The 26,192-nt window shown below is 37.0% G+C and overlaps 1 protein-coding gene across 3 annotated transcripts in view; it reads left to right on the top strand.

Annotated features, from left to right (window-relative positions):
- The window catches only part of ZFR (zinc finger RNA binding protein), a 46,832-nt gene extending 20,942 nt beyond the window's left edge, over nt 1–25,890 (top strand). The window contains exons 5-20 of one of the 3 annotated variants that reach the window (XM_039709706.1): nt 68–286; nt 1,456–1,706; nt 3,102–3,293; nt 5,366–5,654; nt 6,561–6,754; nt 8,157–8,276; nt 8,762–8,907; nt 9,249–9,411; nt 11,002–11,207; nt 11,402–11,552; nt 12,870–13,011; nt 17,949–18,046; nt 18,867–18,962; nt 22,516–22,627; nt 22,723–22,820; nt 23,514–25,890. In XM_039709706.1, the coding sequence (XP_039565640.1) occupies nt 68–286; nt 1,456–1,706; nt 3,102–3,293; nt 5,366–5,654; nt 6,561–6,754; nt 8,157–8,276; nt 8,762–8,907; nt 9,249–9,411; nt 11,002–11,207; nt 11,402–11,552; nt 12,870–13,011; nt 17,949–18,046; nt 18,867–18,962; nt 22,516–22,627; nt 22,723–22,820; nt 23,514–23,693 (2,657 nt within the window). In that variant the 3' untranslated portion in view covers nt 23,694–25,890. Of the gene's footprint in view, nt 1–67; nt 287–1,455; nt 1,707–3,101; nt 3,294–5,365; nt 5,667–6,560; nt 6,755–8,156; nt 8,277–8,761; nt 8,908–9,248; nt 9,412–11,001; nt 11,208–11,401; nt 11,553–12,869; nt 13,012–17,948; nt 18,047–18,866; nt 18,963–22,515; nt 22,628–22,722; nt 22,821–23,513 lie in introns of those variants that run through there. The other 2 variants (XM_039709704.1, XM_039709707.1) reach the window with 2 other exon arrangements.
- The last annotated feature ends 302 nt before the right edge of the window (nt 25,891–26,192 follow it).

The raw sequence follows: 26,192 nt of genomic DNA, 5'->3' as shown, positions 1-26,192 counted from the left end.
ATGGTTTGCATTTCACTCAACTAAAACATGTCAATGTTTCTACACTTGTATTTTCTCTCCTCATTAGCTCCCAAAGCAGGATATAGCCAGGGGGCAACTCAGTACACCCAAGCCCAGCAAACACGGCAAGTGACAGCTATAAAACCTGCAACCCCGAGTCCAGCAACAACGACATTTTCCATATATCCGGTGTCCTCGACTGTGCAGCCAGTGGCAGCTGCAGCCACTGTTGTTCCATCCTATACTCAGAGTGCGACATACAGCACAACAGCAGTAACTTACTCTGGTAAGAATTTTGCATGTTTTCTTGCTGGGATCTTTGAAGTTGCTGCAGGAGAGGCTTTCAACGCTGAGAAGTTTAGCACTTCATGCACGATTACATTGTAGTCTGCTGAGAGGTACAGCCAGTTCAATCATTACAATGGCAGAATGTTTTGTTGTATCTTTCGTATAGTTTTGATGTCTTATGGATCTATTTTGTTAGATATGAGAACATACAAAGTGCCAGCATTGCTACCTGAGCGGTGATGTAAGGTGAAAAGGAAAAAAACAAGGAATACAAAACATAGGGAAATGCATCCACACAGATGTTATTCCCAGAAAATGGGAAGGGTGCATGCAGGTACAGAGACAGGGAGAAACAGTTCAGTATACATCTTCTCAGTTTGGGTTGTCCTGACCCAAAATGGAATGAGAAATGTGTGCTGGAAAGACTTATTCAACCATTAGGAATCCAAAACACAGTTAAAGATGAAAATATGGTAACTAACAAATAGCCGTAGATGGTAATTAACAGGCATGTTATAGCTACCCTGAACTTTTGTTTTCTTTTGTTTCTTGCTTAAAAAGGGATTTTAATGCTTCCTTGAGATGGAGCCTAGTTTCCTTGATTTATTCAGCTAGAAGTCAGGGACTGTGTAGCCAGATTTTAGTGAGTGAAGCATCTTCTCTATACCAAAACAATTTAAATCACTGAAATAGGATGTAATAGCACTAGATGTTCTGTCTTTTATCTTCATTTTTTCCCCTTCCGCTCCATATTATCAGTCCTTGCCATTTGGAAACATGAACAGCAAATCAGATTTTAGAAGATTGCTTGCTTCATGTGGCCTTTGCTAAATCTTTCACTAAAATTCTTTTTCCATCATACCCAGTCTTACCAGATGTAACAGGAAATTTCATATGTTCTCTTGGGATGCTTTGATATATCTAACTTAAGTGTGTGTCTGCAAAGATGTGTCTAGACTTTAATATATTCCAACACAATCATTGGCTGTATATTTGTCTACTGTGAAACATGAAGCCAAATTCAAGACTGCCTGACAAGATCTCAGTGAATTACTTACATCTTGCCTTGCTCCTCAACTGTTATGCAACATGATTTGAATTGGTGTATTATGTAATTGATACATTATATATGGTGATGTAACATTTGTTTTTATTTTAATTTTTCAGGTACCTCCTATTCTGGCTATGAAGCTGCAGTGTATTCAGCTGCATCGTCCTATTACCAACAGCAGCAGCAGCAACAACAGAAACAGGCGGCAGCAGCAGCTGCTGCTGCTGCTGCAACAGCTGCTTGGACAGGGACCACCTTTACTAAAAAGGCACCATTCCAAAATAAGCAACTGAAACCAAAACAGCCTCCCAAACCACCCCAGATCCACTACTGTGACGTTTGCAAGATCAGCTGTGCTGGACCACAGGTATCTGTATTACGTATTATTCTATTGTGCTTTATTCTGCTATAGCTTATACATAATTTTTTCAGCTAAAAAACCTTACCCTCTTAAGAGTCACAGAATTGCAGATTGGCATGGGTTGGAAAGGACCTTGAAAATCATCTGGTTCCAGCTCTGTGCTGTAGGCAGGGACACCTTCATCAGAGCAGGTTGCCCAGAGCCCCATCCAGCCTGGCCTCGAGCACTTGCAGGGATGGGGCACCCACAGCTTCTTTGGGCAGCTGTGCCAGTGCACCATCACCCTCACCATCTCTTCTTAATACCTAAACCTGTTTTCTTTCAGTTTGAAGCCATTGCCTCTTGTCCTGTCACTCCATGCTTTTGTAAAAAGTCTCACTTTGTCTTTCTTACAAACTTCCTTTATGTACTGGAAGGTCCCAGTTAGGTCGCCCCAAAGCCTTTTCCAGGCTGGATAAACCAAATTGTCTTAGCCATTCCTCATAGGAAGGGTGCTCCATCCCTCTAATCAAGAGTATTTGTTAATTTTGAGACCTGATTCTATACTTGTACTAAAGGAATAATGAAATAAAAATGTGTACTATTGTAGAAAGAGTTTCTGTTGGAAGACATAAAGATACACCTCCTGAGTTTGTACAGAGGAACTTCATCTGACTTCAGAATTATTTGAAACTTTGAATGTGATTTGTTTCTTTAGCTTAGGAAACTTCTTAGAAAATAGTGTTTTGAAAGCTGTAGACTTAGACAAGTTTTGTGAATTGAAAACCTGGAAATTTATTCTTCATTGTATTCCAATTTCCCAGTTTAGTGTCACAGTGGGTAAAAGTGCCTAGAAAGTAGATACAAAGTCATGCAGAATATTTATGTCTGAGTCTGGCTAATCAGTTCTTTTTCTTTAGGTAGACTAGTCATTATTTCCTACCCTGTCTGCACTAGATTGCCAGTGTTGATATAGGAACTAATACCAACCTCTGCATTTCATTTTCAGTACAGCTTTATTTGTGCATTATCTTCTTTTAAATTGATTTTTCTATTTATCTGGATGCACTTAAAGTTTGAGTGAAGCTGAAAAATCAAGAATAATTGAATGCATTGCAGGAAACTGCAGTTTCTGATCCGATCAAGTTTTTAATGGTGATACCTGTTGACCACTACTTGATTGGGAAGTTGAGAAGTTAGAGGAGAAAAACCTGTATTGTTTTACCTAAGTGAGGGATCCTGATGCTGGAGAGGAAAATTTTCTCGTCTTAGAAGTGTCCTGTTAATGCATGCCATACCGCAGGAATGTTGAGTGTAGGAGGTACTTCCTAGCTAAAATGTGTGTTTTCTGCCATGTTCTGTATTACATGTATTCACAGGAATGATGAACCAGCTTACTGTGTGTTTTGTTTATTTAAACAGACTTACAAAGAACACTTAGAAGGCCAGAAACACAAAAAGAAAGAAGCAGCCTTAAAAGCTTCCCAGAACACCACCAGCAACAGTACTTCTGCTCGTGGAACTCAGAATCAGTTGCGCTGTGAGCTCTGTGATGTGTCTTGTACCGGCGCAGATGCTTATGCTGCCCACATCCGTGGAGCCAAGCATCAGAAAGTAAGAGATTTTTCTCTTGTTCTTACCATGCAAGTCAGTATATACATTTCTCCCCATCATTTTTTCCAGTTTTAAGGAAGAAGAAAATGTGCAGAAACAATATAATTTAAACGATTTTATTTAAAGATTTTGTTTCTTAATTTCCTTTCAAACTTGTCTTTAGGCTCACTATTAGAAGGGAATTGTTGAAAGAAAGGGGGAAAATGTTGCGGTGGCATCAACAAAAAGAGGGTATATTGGGGTATCTCAAATCACAGGAAAAAGCTGTGGCGTGAGATGAGGGAAGGGTACCATTGAGGACATGTGGTACTATGCTTGTGCCACCTAACTTTTTCAAGACCATACTTTAGGTTTATCTTACTTGTCTAGCTGGGACAGTAAATCTTTCAGCACACTTTGCGCTGGTTTAGCTTACAGTGTTTCAAAGTGTAGCTGTTAGGCATCATTCTTTGATAGTTCGTGCAAAGAAAACTGTCCTCTGGAAGCAAGGAACAATGTCCTATAGTAGACTTTATAATGCATATTTTTAGAAGACTTCTGGTACACCTTTTTTCCTTATTATTTGGGTGCTCTTTTGTGGGCATCCTGGAATAAAAACTGTGAGCTGCACTGTGAAATGCTGTGACCTGTGTTTCAAACTTGGCCATACAACAGTAAGTGCAATGATAGGTAGAATTTGTGTTTAGGAATTACAGATTTTCCTCATAACTCTGGAAAGATTAAAGTCACTAACAAATACAGTATTAATACTCTGCTTTTATAGCTCTTTACATCTCAGGACACAGGCATCAATAACATTGTTCCGACTAAAATAAATCTCATGGCAAAAATCAAAATTTAGAGAGCCTTGTCCAGGTAGTAAACTGAGCCATTACTTTCTTGGGTGGTGCTCTATAATTCCATAGGTATATAGAATATAGTATATATTATCCTTTTATATTTGGATATAGTTTTCTCTTTGTGATGGTCACAAGCCATTGCTGGGTTTAGGTTCTTACCAGAGTGAAAATGGTATCTCAGAGGACTATATTGCTGTGGTAACTAAAGAACTGTGTGCACTCTACTGGAAAAAAGTAATTTTGAACAGTTGCTTGAGTTTAAATTTATACTGTTGTGTGACATTAATATGTCAGTATTCTGATAGGGAACATAAAAAATAAGAACAAAAGCCTAAGAAAATAATTTGGACAGTTGTGTGCGTATCATGATTGTGCACATGTTCAAGTTTAAGGCGTGTCTCACAGGTTTGTGGTTTTTTTATTGCTGTTTTCAACACTCAGTGTTTAGTTTTGATGTTGCCTAGTTTTTCATAGGGATTACTTGCATTGCTTTTTCAGATAGTGGTCAGCAGACACCAAAAAGAAGTATTATTCCATGAGAGACATGTTATAGAAAGGCCTGTACTTATTAATTCTAATAAGCATGTACCTCTTTACTTTCTGTGTGATACTAAAGAGCTCTGAAATACGTCTTGAATCCTCCTTAACTATTTCTAAACATCAAAAAAAAAAAGAAAAAAAAAAAAGAAGGCATTTGCTTAAGGAATCTCTTCAGCTTGGCTAAATAACGTGTAGAGTTAGTTAACTCTTCAAATGTAGCAATCAAAAGACACAGTGTTGCTGAATCTGAATTAAATCACTCTTAGTTACAAATATTGTTTGGAACTAGAACAGTTCAATGTTCTCCCCTTTGGAGGGAGACTAAAAAGTGATGAGGCAACAAAATAGACACATTGAAACACTAGGAGCAAAATGTATTCTTGAACTTATTCTGAGTTGTAAGATTGTTGTGTTTCTGTTCTTATCTAAACAGCTGTGGAAGTAAGTGCTTGAATTTCTAATACAAGTAAGCAATGTGAGATAACAAGTACCTATTTCCTTGTTATAGATGACAAGAGCTTTTACATGTCCATCCTTTTTCTTTCCTAAGACCATTTTTTTTGTAAAAAAACAAGCTAACTCTTTCTTTATATTGATTTTTTAGCTATTGATATTTTTGCTTGTGATACATTATTTTTACTGCTATCTCAGGGAGGCCATGATTATGTTATGAATTTCTCTTCCTACTTACAGGTAGTAAAGTTGCATACAAAACTTGGCAAACCCATTCCTTCAACTGAACCAAATGTGGTTACCCAAGCTACTTCCTCAACATCCACATCTGCTTCCAAACCAACGGCCTCTGCTTCAAATATATCAACTAGCAGCAGTACAGTGAACTCCTCTGTTGCGTCTTCTGCAGTGAAAGTTCTTACTCCCACGGCAAACACACCACTTAACACTGCATCCAACAACAAAACATCTTCAACCGCTGCTAACATAGCTGTAAAGAAAATATCTACACCGAAAATAAACTTTGTTGGCAAGTACAGAAGTCAGTCTTTATTTTGAAACCTAACCTATTCTGTAAATTTTTCTTAAGAACTAGTGCAGCAGACACAAATACATTTAGGTAACTCCAGGCATGAGTTACTCTACTCTGTTTAAGGGAATTACTGATAAGTGAGAATGTCTATAAAAGTTTTGCTTCAAAATTGATGATGTTTTCTGCCCGGTTGTCTCCACCCTCTTGAGTACTTTTCCCACCTTTGGTTTCTTATGTAGTAGCTGCTGGAGTATTGCAGTTTAGTCCTAATTTCAGTTCACAGCCTGGGCTGTTAATGCACCTGCAATAGATTGGCAGTTTGTGCTGGACAACTGAAACATCCTTTTTCAGTGGAAAACTAACCATGTAAACTTTGAATTGAACAGAACAGAGATAGGAAGCAGCTGCCACAATAAGCTATCCTGCTCTTCAACGAGAGACCTATACAGTTGTAACACAAGGGATGTACTGCTTTTATTAGTACAAACTTTATAAGTTTTGAAGTACTTTTTTTCTTAAATAAGTTTACAAAATAATAAAAATGATACTATTAAAATACTTTTTTTGAGTTGTCCCCCATTCAGTCCTGTCCCTTGAGAAAGCAGGAAAACAAATAACAAAAATGGTGGTTTTTTAAAGCAGAAGTTTTTCTTGTTGGAATAAACAACTTCAGTGTTTGAGTAACCTGAATGTTGTTAAATTTACTGTCAAAATATTTAATTGTATTGAAAAAATATTTAAGTTTTGGTTACATTTAAAATCTGATCGGTTTAAAAATACCTATAATTCTTTGCCCAGATCATACGTATTTGCAAATAAAATCTTCAGTTTGCACATTATGTTTAATCACATTCTCATTTTATGAAGAGTAATAATTTAACTTTGGTTTGTTTTTTTTTCTAGGTGGTAATAAGCTTCAGACAACAGGAAGTAAAATGGAAGAAATGAAATCAGCTGAAAATGTTAAAACACCTCCTGCTGCTACAGTGCAAACACAGGAAGTAAAATCTGACACAGCAGCTGAACCAGTGACTCCCACAACTCTTGCTGCCTTGCAAAGTGATGTCCAACCAGTGGGCCATGACTATGTGGAGGAGGTATTAATATGAAAATATGTATTATTTTTTAACTGTTATAGTGAAACATAATCATAGAGAGATTGAGATTGGCAGGGACTTCTTTAGTTCATGTGGTTCAGTCACCCTGCTTAAGAAGGACTAGATTGAACCACATGAACTAAAGAAGTCCCTGCCAGTCACCCTGCTTAAGAAGGACCACCTACAGCCAGTCACCCAGGACCATGTCCAGATGTTTTTTGAGAATGTCAGAGGATGGAGACTCCATAACTTCCCTGAGCAGTTGTAAGAGAGCACAGTCAGTTGCAATAAAACTGTTCTGATGCTCAGTTATTTTTCACTTGGTGCTGATTGTCTCTGGTCCTGGTACTGGGCAGCATTGAAAAAAGTCTGGCTCTGTCCTCTTCGCACCCTTCCTCCAGGTGCAAATATGCACTGATATGATCCCCCTCAGTCTCCTCTTCCCTAGGTGAGACAGTTGAGGTCCCTCGGATGTTAGTGCAACCCTTTGGCCTATCAGCCACATATCTGTTAGTTTTGTGTCACCAGCAAACTAGCTGAGGATAGATTCTCCCCCATCCAGAGCATTACTGAAGATGTTACAGGACTGTATTGATCCTGCGGCTGCATTGCTGGCTCCTGGCCTCCAACTGGGCTTCATTCTGCTGGTCACCACCCTTGGCCAGGCTGTTCAGACAGCTTTCAGTCCACCTCACTGTATGCTTATCCCGCCTGTGCATTAGTGGCTCGTGTAGGAGGATATTGTGATGGGACTGTGTTCAAGGTTTTACTGAAGTCCACAGAGACAGTCTTGAGTGCTCTGCCTTCATCTGCCAGGCCTTCACCTTGTTGAAGTCCTGGAGCTGACTGTTCCTGATGGTTTTCTTGCCCTCATTGTACTTGGAAATGGTTTCAAGGATTGACTGCTCCATTGCCTTCCCAGAGATCAAGATGAGGTTGACTGTAATTCCCTGGGTTCTCCTTGAAGATAAGAGTGACAGTGCATTGAGCCTGCAAAGGCTTGTGCATATGTTTATGTTTTTGTGTTGTCCATATTTCGTTTTTGCTTCATGTGATTGGTATGAGATAGGTGGATCAACTCTGATGTAAATTTTGCATGATACACAGGCCTGTGATTTATTAGCTCACTATGTTCAGGTTTGAATTTAAAGCTGTGTACTCTTTGGAATGGAAGGACCTTGTTCCCTGCTCACTACCAAGCACAATGGTGTGTCTGTCAGAAATGAAGGTTCTACTTTTCTACTTTGCCTTTTTTTCAGTTATTCTGTGAACTTCTTAACATGTTTTGGGACAGGTAGACATTATCCAGTGGCACTGGATATTTAGATTAATGGGTAAAAGAATTTTATATCAGCCTTATAAAAAAAGAAATGACCAAATGTGTTATAACTTTATTTTCCAGGTAAGGAATGATGAAGGAAAGGTGATCCGCTTTCACTGTAAACTCTGTGAATGCAGTTTCAATGATCCTAATGCCAAGGAGATGCATTTGAAAGGGCGGCGGCACAGACTTCAGTACAAGGTAAAAATGCTAATGCTTCTCTCTGAAAATTGACCAGATATCAGCTAACCTCTTCTTAGGTTTAAAGACTAGACAAAAGAAGGCACTCTGAGTAAACAGCATGTAGAAAAAGAGAAGTGTATTTCATAGGCAGTATAGTCTTTAAAGAATAATGCAAACCATGAAATTATATTTTGGTTGACGGTTTTTAAAATGTTTTGAATGTTGCTTGTAGTCCAAGCAATGCAAGCAACAATAGATTCTTTGCTTACCGTGAAGTTTATAGAGTATAAAGGAGTATTGCTCAGTGGTTTTGGTAGGACACACACACTCTTTGTGTTGCAGACTTTTTAATGATAAGTGCATTTGTGCAGTTCTAAAACTACATTTTACCCCTTTTGATTTTATTGTAAATGGGTAGTGTATGTTAAATATGCCAGAACTACTCCATAACCTTGATATGAGAACAGGAAAGCAACATTTAATTCATTACTTTTCTGATCTAGAAAAAAGTAAACCCAGACTTACAAGTAGAAGTGAAGCCCAGTATTCGAGCAAGAAAAATTCAAGAAGAGAAGATGAGGAAACAGATGCAGAAAGAAGAATACTGGAGAAGGCGAGAAGAGGAGGAGCGCTGGAGGATGGAAATGAGGTAATGCATTATGTTTCATGAATGAATGTGACAACCTGCTGTCAGATTGTCTGAAACTAAACTCCATAGTTACTTATTTTAAATATTTTAGGGAACTCTGTACTGTCGTGTTTTAAATTGCCATTCTCTCAGTGGGATTTTTGTTTGCTGCTGTTCAATCCTTCTTTACTTTTCCATAAATGCAGACCTACTTTTACAACGATAATTCCTGTTGTTATAATCTCTTCATTGGTATTTTCTTATGACTGCTAGAAGTTGTTGAGGACAGAGAAACGTCTGTCCAGAGTAGTGTCAAGTATTAACTGCTGTATAAAGAGAACACTTTGATTGATGCACTTCAGGCGATATGAGGAGGACATGTACTGGAGGAGAATGGAGGAAGAACAGCATCACTGGGATGACCGTCGCAGAATGCCAGATGGAGGATATCCTCATGGCCCTCCAGGACCACTGGGTCTGCTGGGAGTTAGACCTGGAATGCCTCCTCAGCCCCAAGGACCAGCGGTGAGTTTCTTAACTTGAGAAAAAAGTTGGGCTGTTCTTACCAGGAGGCACAGTTAAGAATTATAAAATAACTCGGTGCTACTTCTCTTGTCTCTGGTGTTTCCTAATAAAGGATTTGGAAAAAAGAAGAAATTATATGCTAATGAAATCGTGTAGGTGTACTAGTCCTCCAAAATAAGTCCAATGAAATGACAAGAGGATGCTTTAAATATTGGTTCTTATGAAACTAAGTCATACTGGATTTTTCTATTTTTTATTTTATTTGATTGTGTTATACAACATTATTTACCTAATTGTGGACTAATGTATGGATAAAAGTGTCTGGATCATCAGTCTTGGAGAATAATGGTTAGTGGTGCATCATACTCTGGCAGTGTGGAGTGCAGTTCCACATGGCTTGATTCTGGCATAAGCACCTTATCAGGGGTCTGAAAGGTGATGGAGCGAGTGCAGACTGCCGAGGTTTGCACTGGCATGAACCTGAATCCTGTTGGGATGGGGAGAAAAGCTGATAGCTTGGATGCCAAGGCCACCATCCAGAGGCACCTAGGTGGGCTGTAGGAGTGGAACATTATGGAGTTCTGCAAGTACAAATGCCTAATGCTGCTCTCAGAGAGGAAGAACCCTTTGCATTGATAGAGACTGGGTAGCAGCTCTGCTGAAAGGGATCTGGGGGTCCTGGCAAACAACAGTCTGGGTATGTCAGCAGCATGCCCTGGCAGCAGGGCCAGCAGCTACCTGGGCTTTAACAGGAGCACAGTCAGTAGATTAAGGGAAGTGATCAGCTTTCATTAGACCCTGACTTCAATACTACATTACTTCTGGGCTTTTCAGTAGAAGATGCATAAAGCATAACAGGCTCAGTGTGGAGCTACCAAGACGTTCAGGAGTCTGGAACACTTGCCCTGTGAGGAGAGACTGAGGCATCTGGAATTGTTTAGCCTGAGAAGAGAGAGCTTCAGTGAGACAGAATAGCCTTCTAATAGCTGTGCTTTATAAAGGGCATGTAGCCTGGCTTTTTATAGTCAGGAGAGGATGATATACATCCAGCATAAGCAAACGCAGAGGAGATTTAGACTGAATACAGGAAATCCTCTTTTCTCTTACAGAGCATTGTGCAGCCACCATCTTTGAAGGTTTTCAAAAACTGACAGGCTAAAGACCTCAGCAACATGATTGGTCTTACAGCTGACCATGTTTTGAACAGATTAGACTAGATGACCTTCTGAGGGCATCATGTACATCCTGTACAATCCTGTGATTGCACAAAAGTAATCATGGATAGTTGATTTTGTAGAAATATCCAAGTATTTTCCAGTTGATAAAAAGGCAAGAGATATTAATGTTGAGGAGTACTTCTGATCTTGGGATTTGGCCTTAGTTTAATTTTGATACGCTTCATGTCTTTCAGACATGATTGGTTGTGGCAGTGTAGGCTGTTGAGGAAACTTCATGTTTTCTTACATTTCAGAGATGTGAGGTTTGAATATTCTGTTCCTTAGCCACATGTTTGGGTTTTGGTCATTTTGTCTCATTTGTGAACTTGGAAGTGGACCCAGGTTTCAGAAGAACACTTTTCTGTCTGTTCAGCCTCTGCGCCGCCCTGACTCCTCTGACGACCGCTATGTGATGACCAAGCATGCTGCTATATATCCAACTGAGGAGGAACTTCAGGCAGTCCAAAAAATTGTTTCTATTACTGAGCGTGCTTTGAAGCTGGTTTCTGACAGCATGACTGATCATGAAAAAAGCAAGAACAAAGAGGGAGATGACAAAAAGGATGGCAGTAAAGACAGGTATTTTTAAAATTCCTTTTTAAGAATTTTATTGTTTTTCCTTACCCTGTTTTCAGTGCTTCCAGGATCTCATCTCTTTGGGCTTTTATGCAGTATTTTGAAGTCTCAGAAAGATGTGGAGTACTATTTTGTTTTAGTTTTCTATCTTCAGGATTATTATTATTTTAAATGCAACTTTTAACTACAATTCACAGAGCTTTGAAAGGCGTTTTACGGGTGGGCGTTTTGGCTAAAGGTTTGCTGCTCCGTGGAGACCGAAATGTCAATCTTGTTTTGTTGTGTGCTGAGAAGCCCTCCAAGACATTACTCAGTCGTATTGCTGAAAGCCTTCCTAAGCAACTTGCAGTAAGTAGAATTTAGATTTTTGGATTTGAGTTTTTGTAAAAGTATTGTGAAAATCTGTCCTCAAGTTAAATGTCTGCAGGACTGACTGTGCTTCTACATAACATAGGTCAGGTTCAATTTCTTTCCATTTTCCGTGTGTTTTCATCTGAATTCAGAGTTCTGCTTCCTCCAAGAAGCGTGTGCTCCAGCAGTGTAGTATCATTCACAAGTTAACAGATTTCTTTTATTTGGGAAATAGAAATGAGCACAAGAAAGGCCATTAATCAGTTACCAGTAGCAATAGGGGTAATTGCAGCATGTTGCATGTTACAGCATGCCTCCTGCCTCAAGGTCAAAGTTCTCCATTAATGCCAGTCTTTTGTACTTATATCTTGTTTCCTTATTGTATGTATCAGTGGTTTATAGTTCAAAATTAGCCAGCTAAATCTAGTCTGGGTTTTTTTAGAATCTGGACCTTTAAAAAAGTAAACATGCAATCTTAGACCATTCAGTGAGATATAAACCTTTTGTAGTGTTTGTATCTTAAGAAAGTGTAAAGTCTGCTCTCTGCTGAACAAAGCCTGTCACTGTAGAGTGCTAGTCACAGCATTAGTATTTCAATACATTCTAGTAAAATGCTTGACAGAATCACTGGCATGATCAGATTAATGAAAAAATAGTCTCAAGTTTGCTCTTGTTTGAAGTAACAGAAGTAAATTTAATAAATGGATATTTTGGTCTTCGTGGAAATGTTGACCATATATGTAGAAGAAGGTCACAGAGGTGTCTACAGCTTTTGGAACTATTTGGAATTATTAAATAACATTGAAAAAATAAATTTAAAATAAAAACTTTATTTGTTAATCTTACATCTTTTCCCCTTGCCCTTTTTTCTTAGCATGTTGTGACACCAAAGCACAGGATGTACCTAGCAATACCCATTTGTAACTGTGAGCTTAGAAAATATGCATCTTTGCTTTTCAAAGACTTCTGTGTTCCAGTGAGAAACACCCTGCTGACATTTTAATGAGGCTTTTCTTTATTTCAAACACCATCAAAATTCTTGTTATGTAATTTATAGATTTTTCCTTTCTGGGCAGTTTGTTTTTAATTCTAACTGCTTGATTGTGTATTTTCCTTAATAATTTCGACACAATATAAAAGTCCACGTATCTTTATACGGTGTAGTGTGGTTCTGTGACTACACAGGTATGTGTTTCATATAATTATATTGTGTTTCTATCTTTCTGTTGAAAAAAGAATATGTTGGAATCCTTTTTCTTCCTGATACTTTTAATGGCCACATGCTAATAGAAATTTCTGTTTCTCAATATTTAGGTAATAAGTCCAGAGAAATACGATATCAAGTGTGCAGTCCCAGAAGCAGCAATAATTTTAAATTCGTGTGTGGAACCCAAAATGCAAGTCACAATCACACTGACATCTCCAGTCATTCGGGAAGAGAACATGAGGGATGGAGGTTGGGAAGTTGTTCAAGATGTTACTTATTTCTCACCTGTTTTTTTTATGTTTATCTATTCTGCTTAAGATGGCACTAAGGTCCTGGAAGGCAACATGCTGGCACACATATTTGATCAAAACTTTGTTTTTTGACAAGCAGTCTCAGTAGAAAACAGTTGGTTAAAATAAATGTGTATATGATGCTTTTATTTAATTTTTAAATTTTCTAACTTTATGTCCAACCTCAGCTTTCTGGAAAAGGTACAAGCTTGATTTTTTTTCCCCCTTTTAAAATTATGTGGAAAACTAAGTATTTTTCAGCAAGTGGCTATAAACTGGCTTTCTAGAGCAGTCTTGCCTTAAGAGAAAGATTGTATGGATTTAGAAAATCAAATCACAGGTTTTTGGGTTTGAACTGGGTCAGAATTACCATCACTTAGACATTCTGAATAGTGCCACTTAACATGCACTTTTACCGTACTTTTGACAGTAACAGTGCTTCTAACTTTAAACGATGATGCGATTTTTTCCAGCTCTCTGAGGTTGTTTTTTGGTCTGGAGTGCTTTTTGAGTATATTTAGGCTCCTGGTATTACAATCACTCTTCTATCCAACTGGCAAACCCAAATAGTACAATAAGAAATGGCTTTGTCGTTGAGCTGATGCAGAAGGTGGAGCTTGGGAATCAATTTGCGTTTGTGAAGTCCACAGTTTCACTGGTGCCAGCAGTGTTGCTTTAGGGTCTGATCTGTAACACTTTCAAAGCTCCAAAAGCTTTTAAGCCAACAAGCATGATTAATGTCTGCAGTACATTGGTTCTTTTTATTTATGGGTCAGATAAAATTATCTTTTGTTTCCTTTTAATCCTGTGTTTTCGTAGTTGAAAGAGATCATAGCAAACAGGGTTCTGGTGTTTGACAGTGAACCTACAAATAGGAAATCCGAGGCTGTTTAAACACTTCTCGTATACAGGTTGAAAGAAATTTTATGTGTGTATGTATACATGTGCTTGTGTATATACGTATTTATATAAGCCACTAAGGTTTTTTTTTATATTCATCTCATCACTACATGTCCTCTAAAACACTTGAGGTTTTTATATTGCATTACTAAGTGTCCTGTAGCTGTGACTAGTGCATTTATAAGCAAGCTATGTTAACAAAGTCATCCTACATAATCAGAAAGAAAAATTTTCAACATACATTCTGTGGTTTGGATGACTTCCAAAGAGTCTTAGAGTGCTTTTGTTTTAAGCTGTGCATTTTATTCCTAGCTATAAAGGCTTTGTATGTGTACTGTCACACCCAACCAATTTTACTTGGTTTTGGACAATCTGAGTGTAACATAACTCTGGGCTGAATCCAACTTTCCATATGATTTAAGTTTATTAAAAAATGCATTTTATTATTAAATTAGACTAACCATTTAATGAAATTAACCTTAAACACTTAATGTCTATTTCTTGATGTACTGTGCAAAAGTGCAGTATTGATTCCTGCTACTATACTCAATTTCAACTAAGTGGTTTCTGGCCCAAAATTCTATGATGTGGACTAAAAGTAAAACAAATTTCAAATTACTACCATCAGTCCCCTAAGTTACCCCACCAAAAGGAAACAAATCTGTATTTTTGTCTGACCCACACTTGAGTTAAATTATCTCTGTGAGTTTATTCACTGCTGAACGCAGTACTGCCTCTAGGCAAACAAAATAAAGTTAGATTTCTCTTCAAGACACTGAGCAGTATAAAATGGATGTGCAGAAAAGTTTACTTTTGGAACTGGAGCAAATAGAAGACTGAATTGCCAATTATTGCAGCAAAGAAGTTCCATATTCCGAAGACTGCTGCTTATTTGCTGCAGAGTAACAGTATATGTTTGTGTTTTTCTTACTGCAGCTTCTCATGCTCTGTGTCTTACATTGGTTTGAAGTTTTCATTTTCCTTAGCCTGCTTGGGGAGCTCGTTCAGGTGTTAAGGAAGGCTTTACCGGAAGAACCAGTTGGAGTAAAGATGCAACTTGAGTTTTGCACATGGAGTAGAATCACGTTTGATGTGTTATTAAGTAAAAGGCTAAAAAAAAACCAAACAGTGAAATGAATTGTTAACCGCATAGCTACTGTTCCCTACAGTATTGTGCGTTTGACAGTTGACCGAATCTGATACATTTGAGGAGCTCTAACCCAGCTGTGGAGTCTTCCTTCGGCAAACAAAGTGTACATACTTACAAACACCTCTGTGTGTGCGCGTGTGTCTCTTTTATCCTTAGCCGACAGCCCCGGTCCAAAGCCTTCTAGCAGAGGGACTTGATTCCTGTCAGGGGTTGCTGCCAAGACATCGGAAGGATTTTTGACCAAGGTTTTCTAAAGCTCAGTGTCACACCTGCCATGCTTTACAAAGGAGGGGTTTGGATGCATAGTCCTAGCATCTGCTGTTACTTTGTGTTTGGTTTTCGTTTTGTTTTTTTTCTTTTCGTCTTTGTCTCTCTCCTAGAATGAAGCAGTGTTCACACTAGTCTTGTAATAGTTGACTGGGTAAAATGCATTTTATATAACAAAACTTACCTAAATTGACATACCTGTTAACTTTTAATGAAGAGGTAGTGTGGACACAGCACGTCTAATTAAAGATTAACCCCTTATGTTTAGGCTAGTAGTAAGTTATACAGGGTAAGAATTCATGCCCGTGTTTTGTAAATTAATTCAGTTTTTGTCCTAGTTTAGTAGGGTGGTAGGTTAGGCATCCGATTTTAGTTACATTATCTTTAAGGGGTTAATCCAGAAATGTGAAACATATGCAAAAATCCACAGAATAAATATTACAGGAGTTCCCTTGATACATTTTTTTTAGTAATTGTTTTCTCAGTGTAGTACCTGCCTCAGCAACTTCTGACTTTCAGAGTCTTTTTAAGTTCCAGGGATATTCTTATGACAGCTATTAGTAACCCATTTTAGATTAACATTTCCAGCACTGAGTAAGATTCTTTCCTGTACATTTAAATTGCAATTCTTCTCAGTAAAACTATTTTACAAACTGAAGGTTTTCAGAGGTAGAAATTTCAAGTTATTAATGAATTATTGTGCTAAAAGTTTGCACAATGAATTATTGTGCTAAAAGTTTCACCTGTTTGCATATTTATTTTAGAAAAGTGTAAATAATTGATTAGACTGATGATACTATTGGCCCCACAGCACATATTTGCATTTTTAATTTCTCAACCTTATTTTGCCACTTTTTCCTGTGGCGTTTTCTTAGTCTATACTCCTTGTCTCATATATCTGGGTTGTACTCCTTTCATCACTTCGCTTTAGCTGGCACCCCTCCTGTGTAGGTTTGGAGGGCATTTTTTGTTGTGTTTGGTTTGGGTTTTTTGTTTTTTTAATCAGTTTTGTTTTAAAAGAAACATCACTTTGAGCATCATAATTTGCTCTGTAATTGCATTGTTAGTGAAGATTTTAATCTTTCCACTTTAATATATAGTCTGTAAGTTGGAATATCTGTGTGAGAAGTTACCTATGTTCTTCTCAACTTTGCTCTTACGAAGTCTTCACCTTTTTATCCCTGTGCAGAGCAATGGGACTATCCCATCAAAATGCTCACATCTGAATATAGTACTTGACATTAAATTTAGTTACTGTACTGCAGAGCTATACCACCATGTTAATTCATGGCCTTTTAGCTCTATATACTAAAGAATCCTACTATTTTACATTTGTGATTTTAGAGCACAATTTCTGCAACATATCTAAAAGCTTCTCGTTGCAGGCATGTTTCATGAGCCTCATTATTTTTTATTTTATTTTATTCTCTGGTTTAACCTACATTTAGATCTTGAAGGAGTAAACTGTACTGTTCCAAACAGCTAGCTCCTGTGAAATATGTGCCATTGAGTGAGGGCTTTTATTTGGTGTATCACCAGTTACACTGGCAACGTCTGTTGTGACTAGTCACCAAACCATTTTCAGAATGAGTAAACAAGTAACTTCTAATGGTGATCACTGATCTGATTATATCCATATAGTTTTCAAGTAACTGAGGGATACCATTTCACATTGTTTAGTGGTTCCAGTTTCACTGATTAAACCACTTCTGTGGTCTCTACCTCTTTGGTAGCAAAGCAGTCAGTTTGGTAATTAAATTATTTTCTGGATATTTAAATATGCGATGTCTGCTATGTTTTCTCCATCTTTCAGACATTTTGCTTTGTTTTTTAGACTATTCCTTGCTTTCTTTATCTTGGTGAGTCTTTGGTAAAGCTGTCCCTTTTCAGATCCTTCCTTGCATCCTAAGTGTTGCTGGAATATATCTATTATGGGCTGAGGAATTTTATTGGTATGGGTAGGAGAGAAAGTGCTAGAAAACAAGGAACTCTGTAATATTGAAGAACTTGTCACATTCATTTAGTCAGGTTTTTAAAGTAAAATAATTTTAAGTTTAAGTCATTATAAAAATAACATCATTAATAAATATTCAATACTTTTAAGATTTGTTATACTTAGATTATTTTTTCAAGAATACGTCCCAAATAACACCTGACAATTAAAATTTAAAAGAAAATAAGTTTGAATGTTTCTACTTGGTTAAAGTGGATTTTTGTGTTCCTTCTGTCTTGTGTTCTCTGTGCTGGTGCACTGTGTCCAACCATCCTTCCTTCGGTATTTAATTTTAGGGGATATGTGTTTTTCCACTGTTAGCTGAAATAAAGAAGTACTGTGCATTGCATAATCAGCAATGCAGTTGAAAATAACTGAAGAGCTGAAGTGCATTATGCTCTTGATCATTCTGCTGGGTCGATGCCCTAATCCTAATTGAGCCACTACTGTTGAACATTTACATTTCTCGTTCAAGGGTTTAAACTTTAAATGGCATGTGTGACATTGAAGCTATTTAAGGAAGTGTCTTGCTCACCTGGTCAAACACCCATTCCTCACTGCATTTTGCCAATTCAATCCATTTTAGATGTAACCTCGGGTATGGTGAAAGACCCACCGGACGTCTTGGACAGGCAAAAATGCCTTGACGCTCTGGCTGCTCTACGCCACGCTAAGTGGTTCCAGGTTCGGAACATCATTTTACTTTCTTCTTGTAGCCTTATGAGAGATTAGTTCAGTTGCAATATGAATGTTTAACTGTGTGAAAACACTCAGCGTTGTTCATGCTAATAATACTTAATATTTCTCTGGTCCCTAAATTTAACTGTAGAAGGTTGAGTATGGAGGAGCTGCTTTATGCAGTTATTGCTCATTTGACATCATTTTTTTTTTCCAGTCATTGAGAAGGCGATGTTGAAAGCTTGACTCGCTTGGGGTGATCATATGTTGTATATTTGTTATGTATTCCATAAGGCTGCAGAGTAACTTCGCTTTAAATAATGGAATATGTGTTTAAAGCTTTGTGTTTAGATTTAAGACTTTTTTTCCATTTCTTTTAGTGCATTAAGTGTAGGGAATGAAAGGTGAGAAGCAACTGTTTGGTTTAGTGACTTTGCATTCTGGCAAAGGCACAATAAAGAAACCAAACAGATTCCCTTGACCTTTCAGTCTCTATACCTATTTCTTAGATCTTTACTTTATCCTTTTTATTTCTAATATAGAAAGATACTGTATTTATTGTTTCAAATGAACATGGGTCAAAGTGTATAGGGGATCAAGAAATGTTATTCTTGTATAACCTGTGCACTTTGACTTCTACCACCTTAAATTACTAACCCTGTATAAAATACTGCTGTAAATGGCAGCTCACGGAATAAAGTTGTAGAATGATTTGTTTCAATCTTGTATCTGAGCTTCCATTGAACAGTGGTGTTTTAGTCTTTCAACAAGTCCTGTTTGCTCTGGGTGCAGGGGTTAATTAATTTGATTTTGTATTGCTCTCAAGGCTAGAGCTAATGGTCTGCAATCCTGTGTGATTATCATACGTATTCTTCGTGACCTCTGTCAACGGGTTCCTACTTGGTCTGATTTTCCAAGCTGGGTAAGTAATGTTTTTTTAATGAGTCTTCTTAATAAATATGTTACTATAAGGAAATTATGGGGAAGTGTTAATACAGTTTTTAAATTCAGGCTTCTTCAACAAATAATGTAGGGTTTTGGTTGGGACTTAGGGGAGTTTTTTGCTCCAGATACTCCAGATTCCCTCTTAAAATACAGTTTTCTGAGGTTTTTCATTTGAAGCTGGAAGTTACTGGTTTTTCCAAAAGAAATTTTCTTGTTCTTTTCTGTTATTTGTGAGTAGATTCCTATTCTAGGTTTTAGCATATTTTTCCTTTACTCTGTATAAAATAACCTATTTTTTTCTAACCACCTACTCTGAATTGCTTGGAGTTTGCTGAAGCTTGTTTAAAATAATGTCAGCTGTGCCCATATAGTTGTGTGCTAACAGAAAGAACTCAAAGAAAAAAATTATGGTTATTCTTATGTTTATGATGTCTCTTTTGCAAGGGGAAATACCACAGTACTTCAGCACAGCCTGTGTCATCATCATATTTTAGCCAGTGTCACTTAAATCTCTGGGTTGTATCAGGTCACCTTGCTTAATTCAGTGGAGCGGTCTTGGAGCATTCCTTTTGCATTGACTACCTTACAAATGCTGCAAATACTAACAGATGTACAATCTGTGGATTGGACAAAGTTAGTCTGAAATGAATACCTGAAACATGCATCATGTGGAAGTAAACCTAGTTCTGACTGTTGTGTTTTGCAGACCAAATCCATTTGCACTATGCTGCTTCCTTCTCAGTTTTGACAGGAAAAGCACTACTATTGTTTTGAGCAGTTGACTTTATTTAGATGAGAAATACTTTCCAACTCCACTAAGTTTGCAGACAGTTTTATTAAATCAGTTCTAATAATAAATATTACATCTGGAAAATAAGTGGAACAGTAATGTCTGTTTTTTAAAATATTTAAATGGAAAAAAACTAGTGCCAGTTTCAGTACTGCACTTCATGAAAAGTACACTAAACAAATACAGTTTAAAAGATGTTAAGTGCTCTCTGACTATCACTATGATACTGAGTTGCCAGAGAATGAACCTTGGGCATACTTTCAGAAAAGTCTCCTTACAACTATTGCAACACAGAGCAGGGGATAAAGAACAAGGAATGTGACTTCTTAATCCTCACATTATGTATTCCAAGGCACATCCAGAGGGAAGAGAGATATGAAGCAATGTGTCACACCTTGCTGTGTCTCAGTTCTCTCCAAAAGTGATTTCTGATTTGTTTCTGGTGCCTGATGCATTCTCAGTGACATGGATCAGCACTGAGCTGTAATCAGCTGTTCTTTTGGCCTATAGGAAAAATCTTACTGATAAAAGCAATGACAAAATGAAAGTGGTGATTTTAGCCAGTATGGATAGAACTTCAAAGACTGCAGTAATAGAGTTTTCTGAATACAGGTTTTCTTGTACCCTCTATACTTGAAACCTCTTACAAATTAAAGAGATGACAGAGGGCTTTTTATTAAAAAAAAAACATAAGTAGTTTTAAATAGAAGCTAATAGGAAGCCTGAATGGTCACAGTAGTAGCATTTCATGTACCTAGAAGTAGAAACAAAATTAGAAGAATTTTGTCAGGTTCCTACAAACTATTCAGATTTGAAATCCAGCCTTTTGTGCACATAAACACCAGGACATCATAATTCACGTTTTCCTAGTACTGAGTTATAGACCTCAGTGTATTGTATGAGGATCCAAAAGAACTAGATTTTTATATATGCAAATTCAAGATCTGCTTTTCTTTCTTTACTGATGCACTTTGTTTCCTACTTGAAAACATCTTAATTACTGTTGCCCAATCCTGACTGATGCAGCAGGAGTATGGAAATAGCATGCTTAAGAATTTGAAATCTGTCAGTTAAATGGAGCTCCAATAGAAAGGAATGGGCAGCCTTAGCTGTGATTAGCAGTGCCTGTAGTTACTTGCATACATCAGAATAAATATTTACACCTTGAAAGGAAAAAGAAAAGGTAGAATTTGAACAACTGTAGATGTGGTAAGGAGGACAAGGTTCAAACAAAAAGTGCCTCCAAAAAAACTCAATCAAAACTATTGATTGAGAATTAAACTTGCCAAAGAGGCAGTGAAACATCTATCTAATTCTGGGAAAGACATCTAGAAAGTTAGTTATTTCTTTCAAATATTTTTGTAGGTTCTTCTGGGAAAAAATAGTATCTAATAAAAGCTAACAAAAGGAAATATTCACAGAAAAAACATCAGTACTTAAAACACAGCTAATGATTTAAACCATTTTAACTAACATTAATATGTTAGTTATGTATACATTCTGAAAATGAAATGTATACATTCAGAAAATATATTTATCATAGAGGGTTTTTTTGTACTTGTTTAACATCTGAGTTGATACTGCTTGCTAACCAGGAGAAAAATTGCTGTGAGCTTCAGTTTTGCTAAACTGAAGGACTAGTGAGGGTATTAAGCATTTTAAGAACATTAAATTCTTGATGTTACAAGTTTTTGTATTCTTGTAGAAAAAATTATTTCTATTTTTCTAAAACGTCCTGTTTCATTAGGTATTCCCTGTACTGTATTGATGTGGCTGAGAGGATCAAGTGTTCCAGAGTGTTTCATACTCTCAAAAACTTGTCTGGACAAGTTGTCTACCTGTATATGTAGGCTACTACTGTGTAAATTTATACAAAATTACTGAAACACTTGTGATGGGAAGGAGCTCATCATAGAATCACTGAATTGTTCAAGTTGGAAAAGACCTTGAAGATGATTATCAAGTCGAATTGTTAACCCAGCACCACGAAACCATGTCCTTAATTGCTATATCCACATGTTTTGTGAACACTTCCAGGGACAGTAACTCTGTCAGCTCCTTGGGCACCCTGTTCCAAAGCTTTACAACTCTTTCAGTCAAATTTTTTTTATTAATATCCAATCTAAACCTTTCCTAGTGCAACTTGAGGCAATTACCTTTTTTCCTTTTATCCTATCATCATTTATTTGGGAGAAGAGACCACCCTCCACCTGGCTGCAGCCTCCTTTTAGGTGGTTATGCACAACAATAAGGTTACCCCTGAGCCTCTTTTTCTCCAGGATAAACACCACCAGCTCCCTCTGCAGTTCCTAACAGAACTTTGTGCTCCAGACCTTTCTCCAGCTCCTTGCCTTTCTCTGGACACTTTCCAGCACCTCAGTCTCTTTCTTGTGAGGGAGCACTCACACCCAGCTTGGTGCCATCTGCAAACTGGCTGAGGGTGCTCTCAATTCCTTTGTCCAGGTCATGATTAAACAGGACTGGATTCAGCATTAAGCCCTGGGGACACCACGAGCGACCAGCTGCCAGAATCAGTACTCTGTTCATCCAGCACCTCGTTTCTTTTTATTCATCTTTATAAAATAACTGGGATTTCTTTCCATTTTAACTTAAAGTGTTCTGTGATGTGTAATGTTCTTCAAAATTCAAGATTCAAAATTCTCTACTGAGGAATAGTAACAGCTTTATTCTGTCTCTGTCTATCTTCTAATTTGTCTAAATCCTCCTGTTGTTGGTCTAGGCTATGGAGCTGCTTGTGGAAAAAGCAATTAGCAGTGCAACTGGACCACAGAGTCCTGGAGATGCACTGAGAAGAGTTTTTGAGTGTATATCTTCAGGAATCATCCTTAAAGGCAAGTTATCTTTTATGTATGCTTACACTTAACTAATCCATAATCTTGCTCGTAGTAAGGTAAAGATGTGTTACTAATTAGCCTGATTATTGTAGGTGGTCCTGGCCTTCTGGACCCTTGTGAAAAAGATCCTTTTGATACACTTGCTATAATGACAGATCAGCAACGAGAGGATATTACTTCAAGTGCACAGGTAAGGGAATGTAATTGTGAAGTAACTAAACTTGATGGATGGTTTTGTTTTGGTTCTTGTTTTTTTTTTTTAACTGTAGCTTTATATTGGACATGATTTTTTTTTTTTTGCAGAATGTATTCAGATCTTACTAGTCTTAAGCTAGGCATTGAACGTATCACAGGAGAGAATGTTCGTAGTGTTCATTTTTGCACTAAAATAAATGTACTTTCCTGAACAATTTCTAGCATTCTCATCTATATCTATATATCTAGATCTGTAAACAGGCTTACTCTACAGCAGTATGTTACTAGATTGGATATTTTATAAATACATCCGTGTAAGATTCATATAGTTATGACCATTCGTGCTTGCAGTTTAAGTGGTTACTGCATCTGCCTCTTAATGTGATCCTTTTGCTACTGATTCCTGATCACGTGTCACCCACTGTGACATGTGACAAGCCTTGGCTGCTTCAGTGCAAGCCCAGAAGCCCAAACACAAGTACATTAAGCTAAGACACTGCACTTAGAGAAGCAGCAAAAGTGACATACACATTTTATTGTGTTGATTTTGTTGGGGGACAGAAAGATGGAATAATTAGAGCTAAGGGTAATATCACACATCACTGATGTTCGTCCTTAATTGTTTGACAAAGTGCTCAAAATGGACATTTGTTTGTAACACAAGTAATTTTCTTTACCATTTTTCTAGTTTGCGTTGAGACTCCTTGCGTTCCGGCAGATACACAAAGTTCTAGGAATGGATCCGTTGCCTCAGATGAATCAACGCTTCAACATCCATAATAATCGTAAAAGGAGAAGGGACAGTGATGGGGTTGATGGGTTTGAAGCAGAGGGGAAGAAGGACAAAAAAGATTATGATAACTTCTAAAAATGTTTGTCATCATTGCTAATGTTGATGGTAATGAAAAGTCCATTTGTTGCCTTGCTTTTACTTCATTCATAATGATGTCTGTTTAAAACATCCAAAACCAGCTTCTGAATTAGATTTGGAAGAGAACAACCTAGCTCTTCTGTGAGATTCTGAATATCTTAATTGGATGTACTGTACCAGACAAATTATGGATGGAAAGACTGCAAATGGAAACTTGTCATAGGAAAACATAGTTTTCCCTCATTTCATTTTCTTTAAATGTGTTGCTAAGTTTAGTATCTTTTCTCCTTTTTTTTTGTCTTTTTTATTAACAAGTGCATTGTCTTCCTATCTTTTAGGACTGTATTTAACGCAGCATTTGTGCTTCTGTTGCTATGTGTATTTTGACTTTTCATTTAGAAGTATTTTTGTTTGCCTTTGACACTAGTTGTATGAGTTACTTTGTGTTAGGTAGTAAAGTTCCCCTCCCAATTAATATTTTACAGAAGGGTTCTTTTTCCTTTTTTTGTAAAGTGAGACTGCAGGATCATGTTTTTTTCTAAATGTGAAGGGGTTACAACACAATTGTCCTGCCATTTGAGTGCTCAGAATTAAATGTTTTTGCCAATCTTGTGGCATTTGTCTCCTTAGTGTGATATAACGGTGTAATTAAGACAAATTTGTGTTAATCTAATCGAGTTTGCTGTTAGTTGTGCATTAGCAGTATAAAAGCTAATATATACAGTATGGTCTTGCAACAGTTTTAAAGCCGCTGCATAATTGATCAAAGATTTGCATGATGGGTTTTGTTTTTCTTTTTTTAATAGAAGGGCTTTAAAAACTATTATCTTAGGTTAAATGCATAGGTCTTTGTATGATTGACTTCGTGACATAGCAAGGCCAAAAAATAACTTTCTGAATTTCTTTTCTCAACAAGCAAAGGTGGGCATTTTCCATTTAGACAAAGTTAGTCATTCTTTTCAGTCAACTTTGTCAATATGGTATTAATGCCTCTCAGCCCTTAAAATAAATGTTTGTCATATCAGTGCCTGTGAGGTTATTCCTTATATCTGTTCCTGTATAAACTTTCTGTGATTTTTTCAATAATTCAAATTTTAAAAGTGAAGTATTACTTAAAAAGTGAAGGTTATCAAAGAAAAAAACCCAGAAAATTATTTGCTGTGGCCATAGTGTATGCTTATGTCTCTTTCAAAAATCTAAATATAGCAGTGGTGTAAGTAAAGTTACATCATACTGTTGATGTATGCTCTGGTACACAGGTGTGATTTGTTGTCACAGCACTACAGTGGAATACACAAATAAAAGTTAAAATTTATTAAACTACTAAAATTCATTACACACTGGAAACTGAAGTTTCACTTACTCTGTTAAATGTGTATTATGCTTTGTTGCAAACCCATAAAACACAGATTAACATAGACTAACATTCCGGTAGCTACTTTATTGATGGCTGTAGGAGAGTATCACATGTGACAAAGATAATTTGTTATTTCTGATACCATTTATTAAGAAAAGCCCAACTTCTGTTCCATTTCAAGGTCGAATTTATCTTTGACCTTTTTAATAAGCAACTATTGGAGCAGGGGGCATGTTTCTGTTCCCAGAATCTACTGCTAACCAGTGTGGGCCTATGGAATAAAAATACAATATTTTAAAAAATTGAGGGAATCTAAAGACTTAAAAAAGAAAAACATTTAATAATAGTGTTCTGCAAGCATCAGAGTGCAATTTTCTAGGAGTGATTATAAGGGGTTAGCATACAAAAGTAAAGCTTTCTCATTGTAGGAAAGCTTTCTAAACAATTAGAAATACAAAAAGCAGAAATGCTTTGAAGTTACTTAAAAAATTACACTCATTTTGTTGTCCAGCCTTCATGCATAGCTCCAAGCATATGCTTGTTCTAGGGGATATCTTGCTGCCATTGTGTCTAGTTAGCCATTACTATTTATTTTGAAAGCTACAGGTGCTATTCATGTGGCTAGTTCAACTCCATACCAAAGTTTCTTTACTCATAAGGCAAACTTGTCTATTCAGGAATGTGACCCTAAAATATAGGATTAAAAAGGTCAAAGATGTATTTTAGATTTTCTGTATTTTTGTTCTACTGGCTTTTAGGTCCTAACCAGTTTCTGGATCTTTTGAAATATTGTATACTTAAAGTGATTCCACATTAAATATGAAGCTGTGACCATTATTTTTGTGCTGTGTGGTGAAAGGTGAATTTGCAGTTTATTTCTGGTGTTCCTGCCCATTTTAATGGATAACTTCTGACTCTTGTTAACAAATTTAAGAATGTAAAGACAAGATTTTCAAAAGTACAGAGCTAGCTTTGACTTAAATACTACACTGTGCACTTGGGAAGGCAAAATTGACTAAATGAGCATTTTATTACCCTGTGTTTTGATAATGCTAGCAGTTTACTAATAAGCACCGTTTACATTTTATTCAGCAGTGCTTGGTGTTAAATTGTCCCACAATTACAAACACTGTAGTCTT

This window comes from Passer montanus, unplaced genomic scaffold (assembly GCF_014805655.1).
Source record: "Passer montanus isolate IOZ18808 unplaced genomic scaffold, ASM1480565v1 scaffold22, whole genome shotgun sequence".
In the NCBI taxonomy this organism is placed as follows: domain Eukaryota; kingdom Metazoa; phylum Chordata; class Aves; order Passeriformes; family Passeridae; genus Passer; species Passer montanus.
The sequence above is the reverse complement of the archived record's forward strand: the minus strand, read 5'-3'. Positions and strand labels throughout refer to the sequence as shown.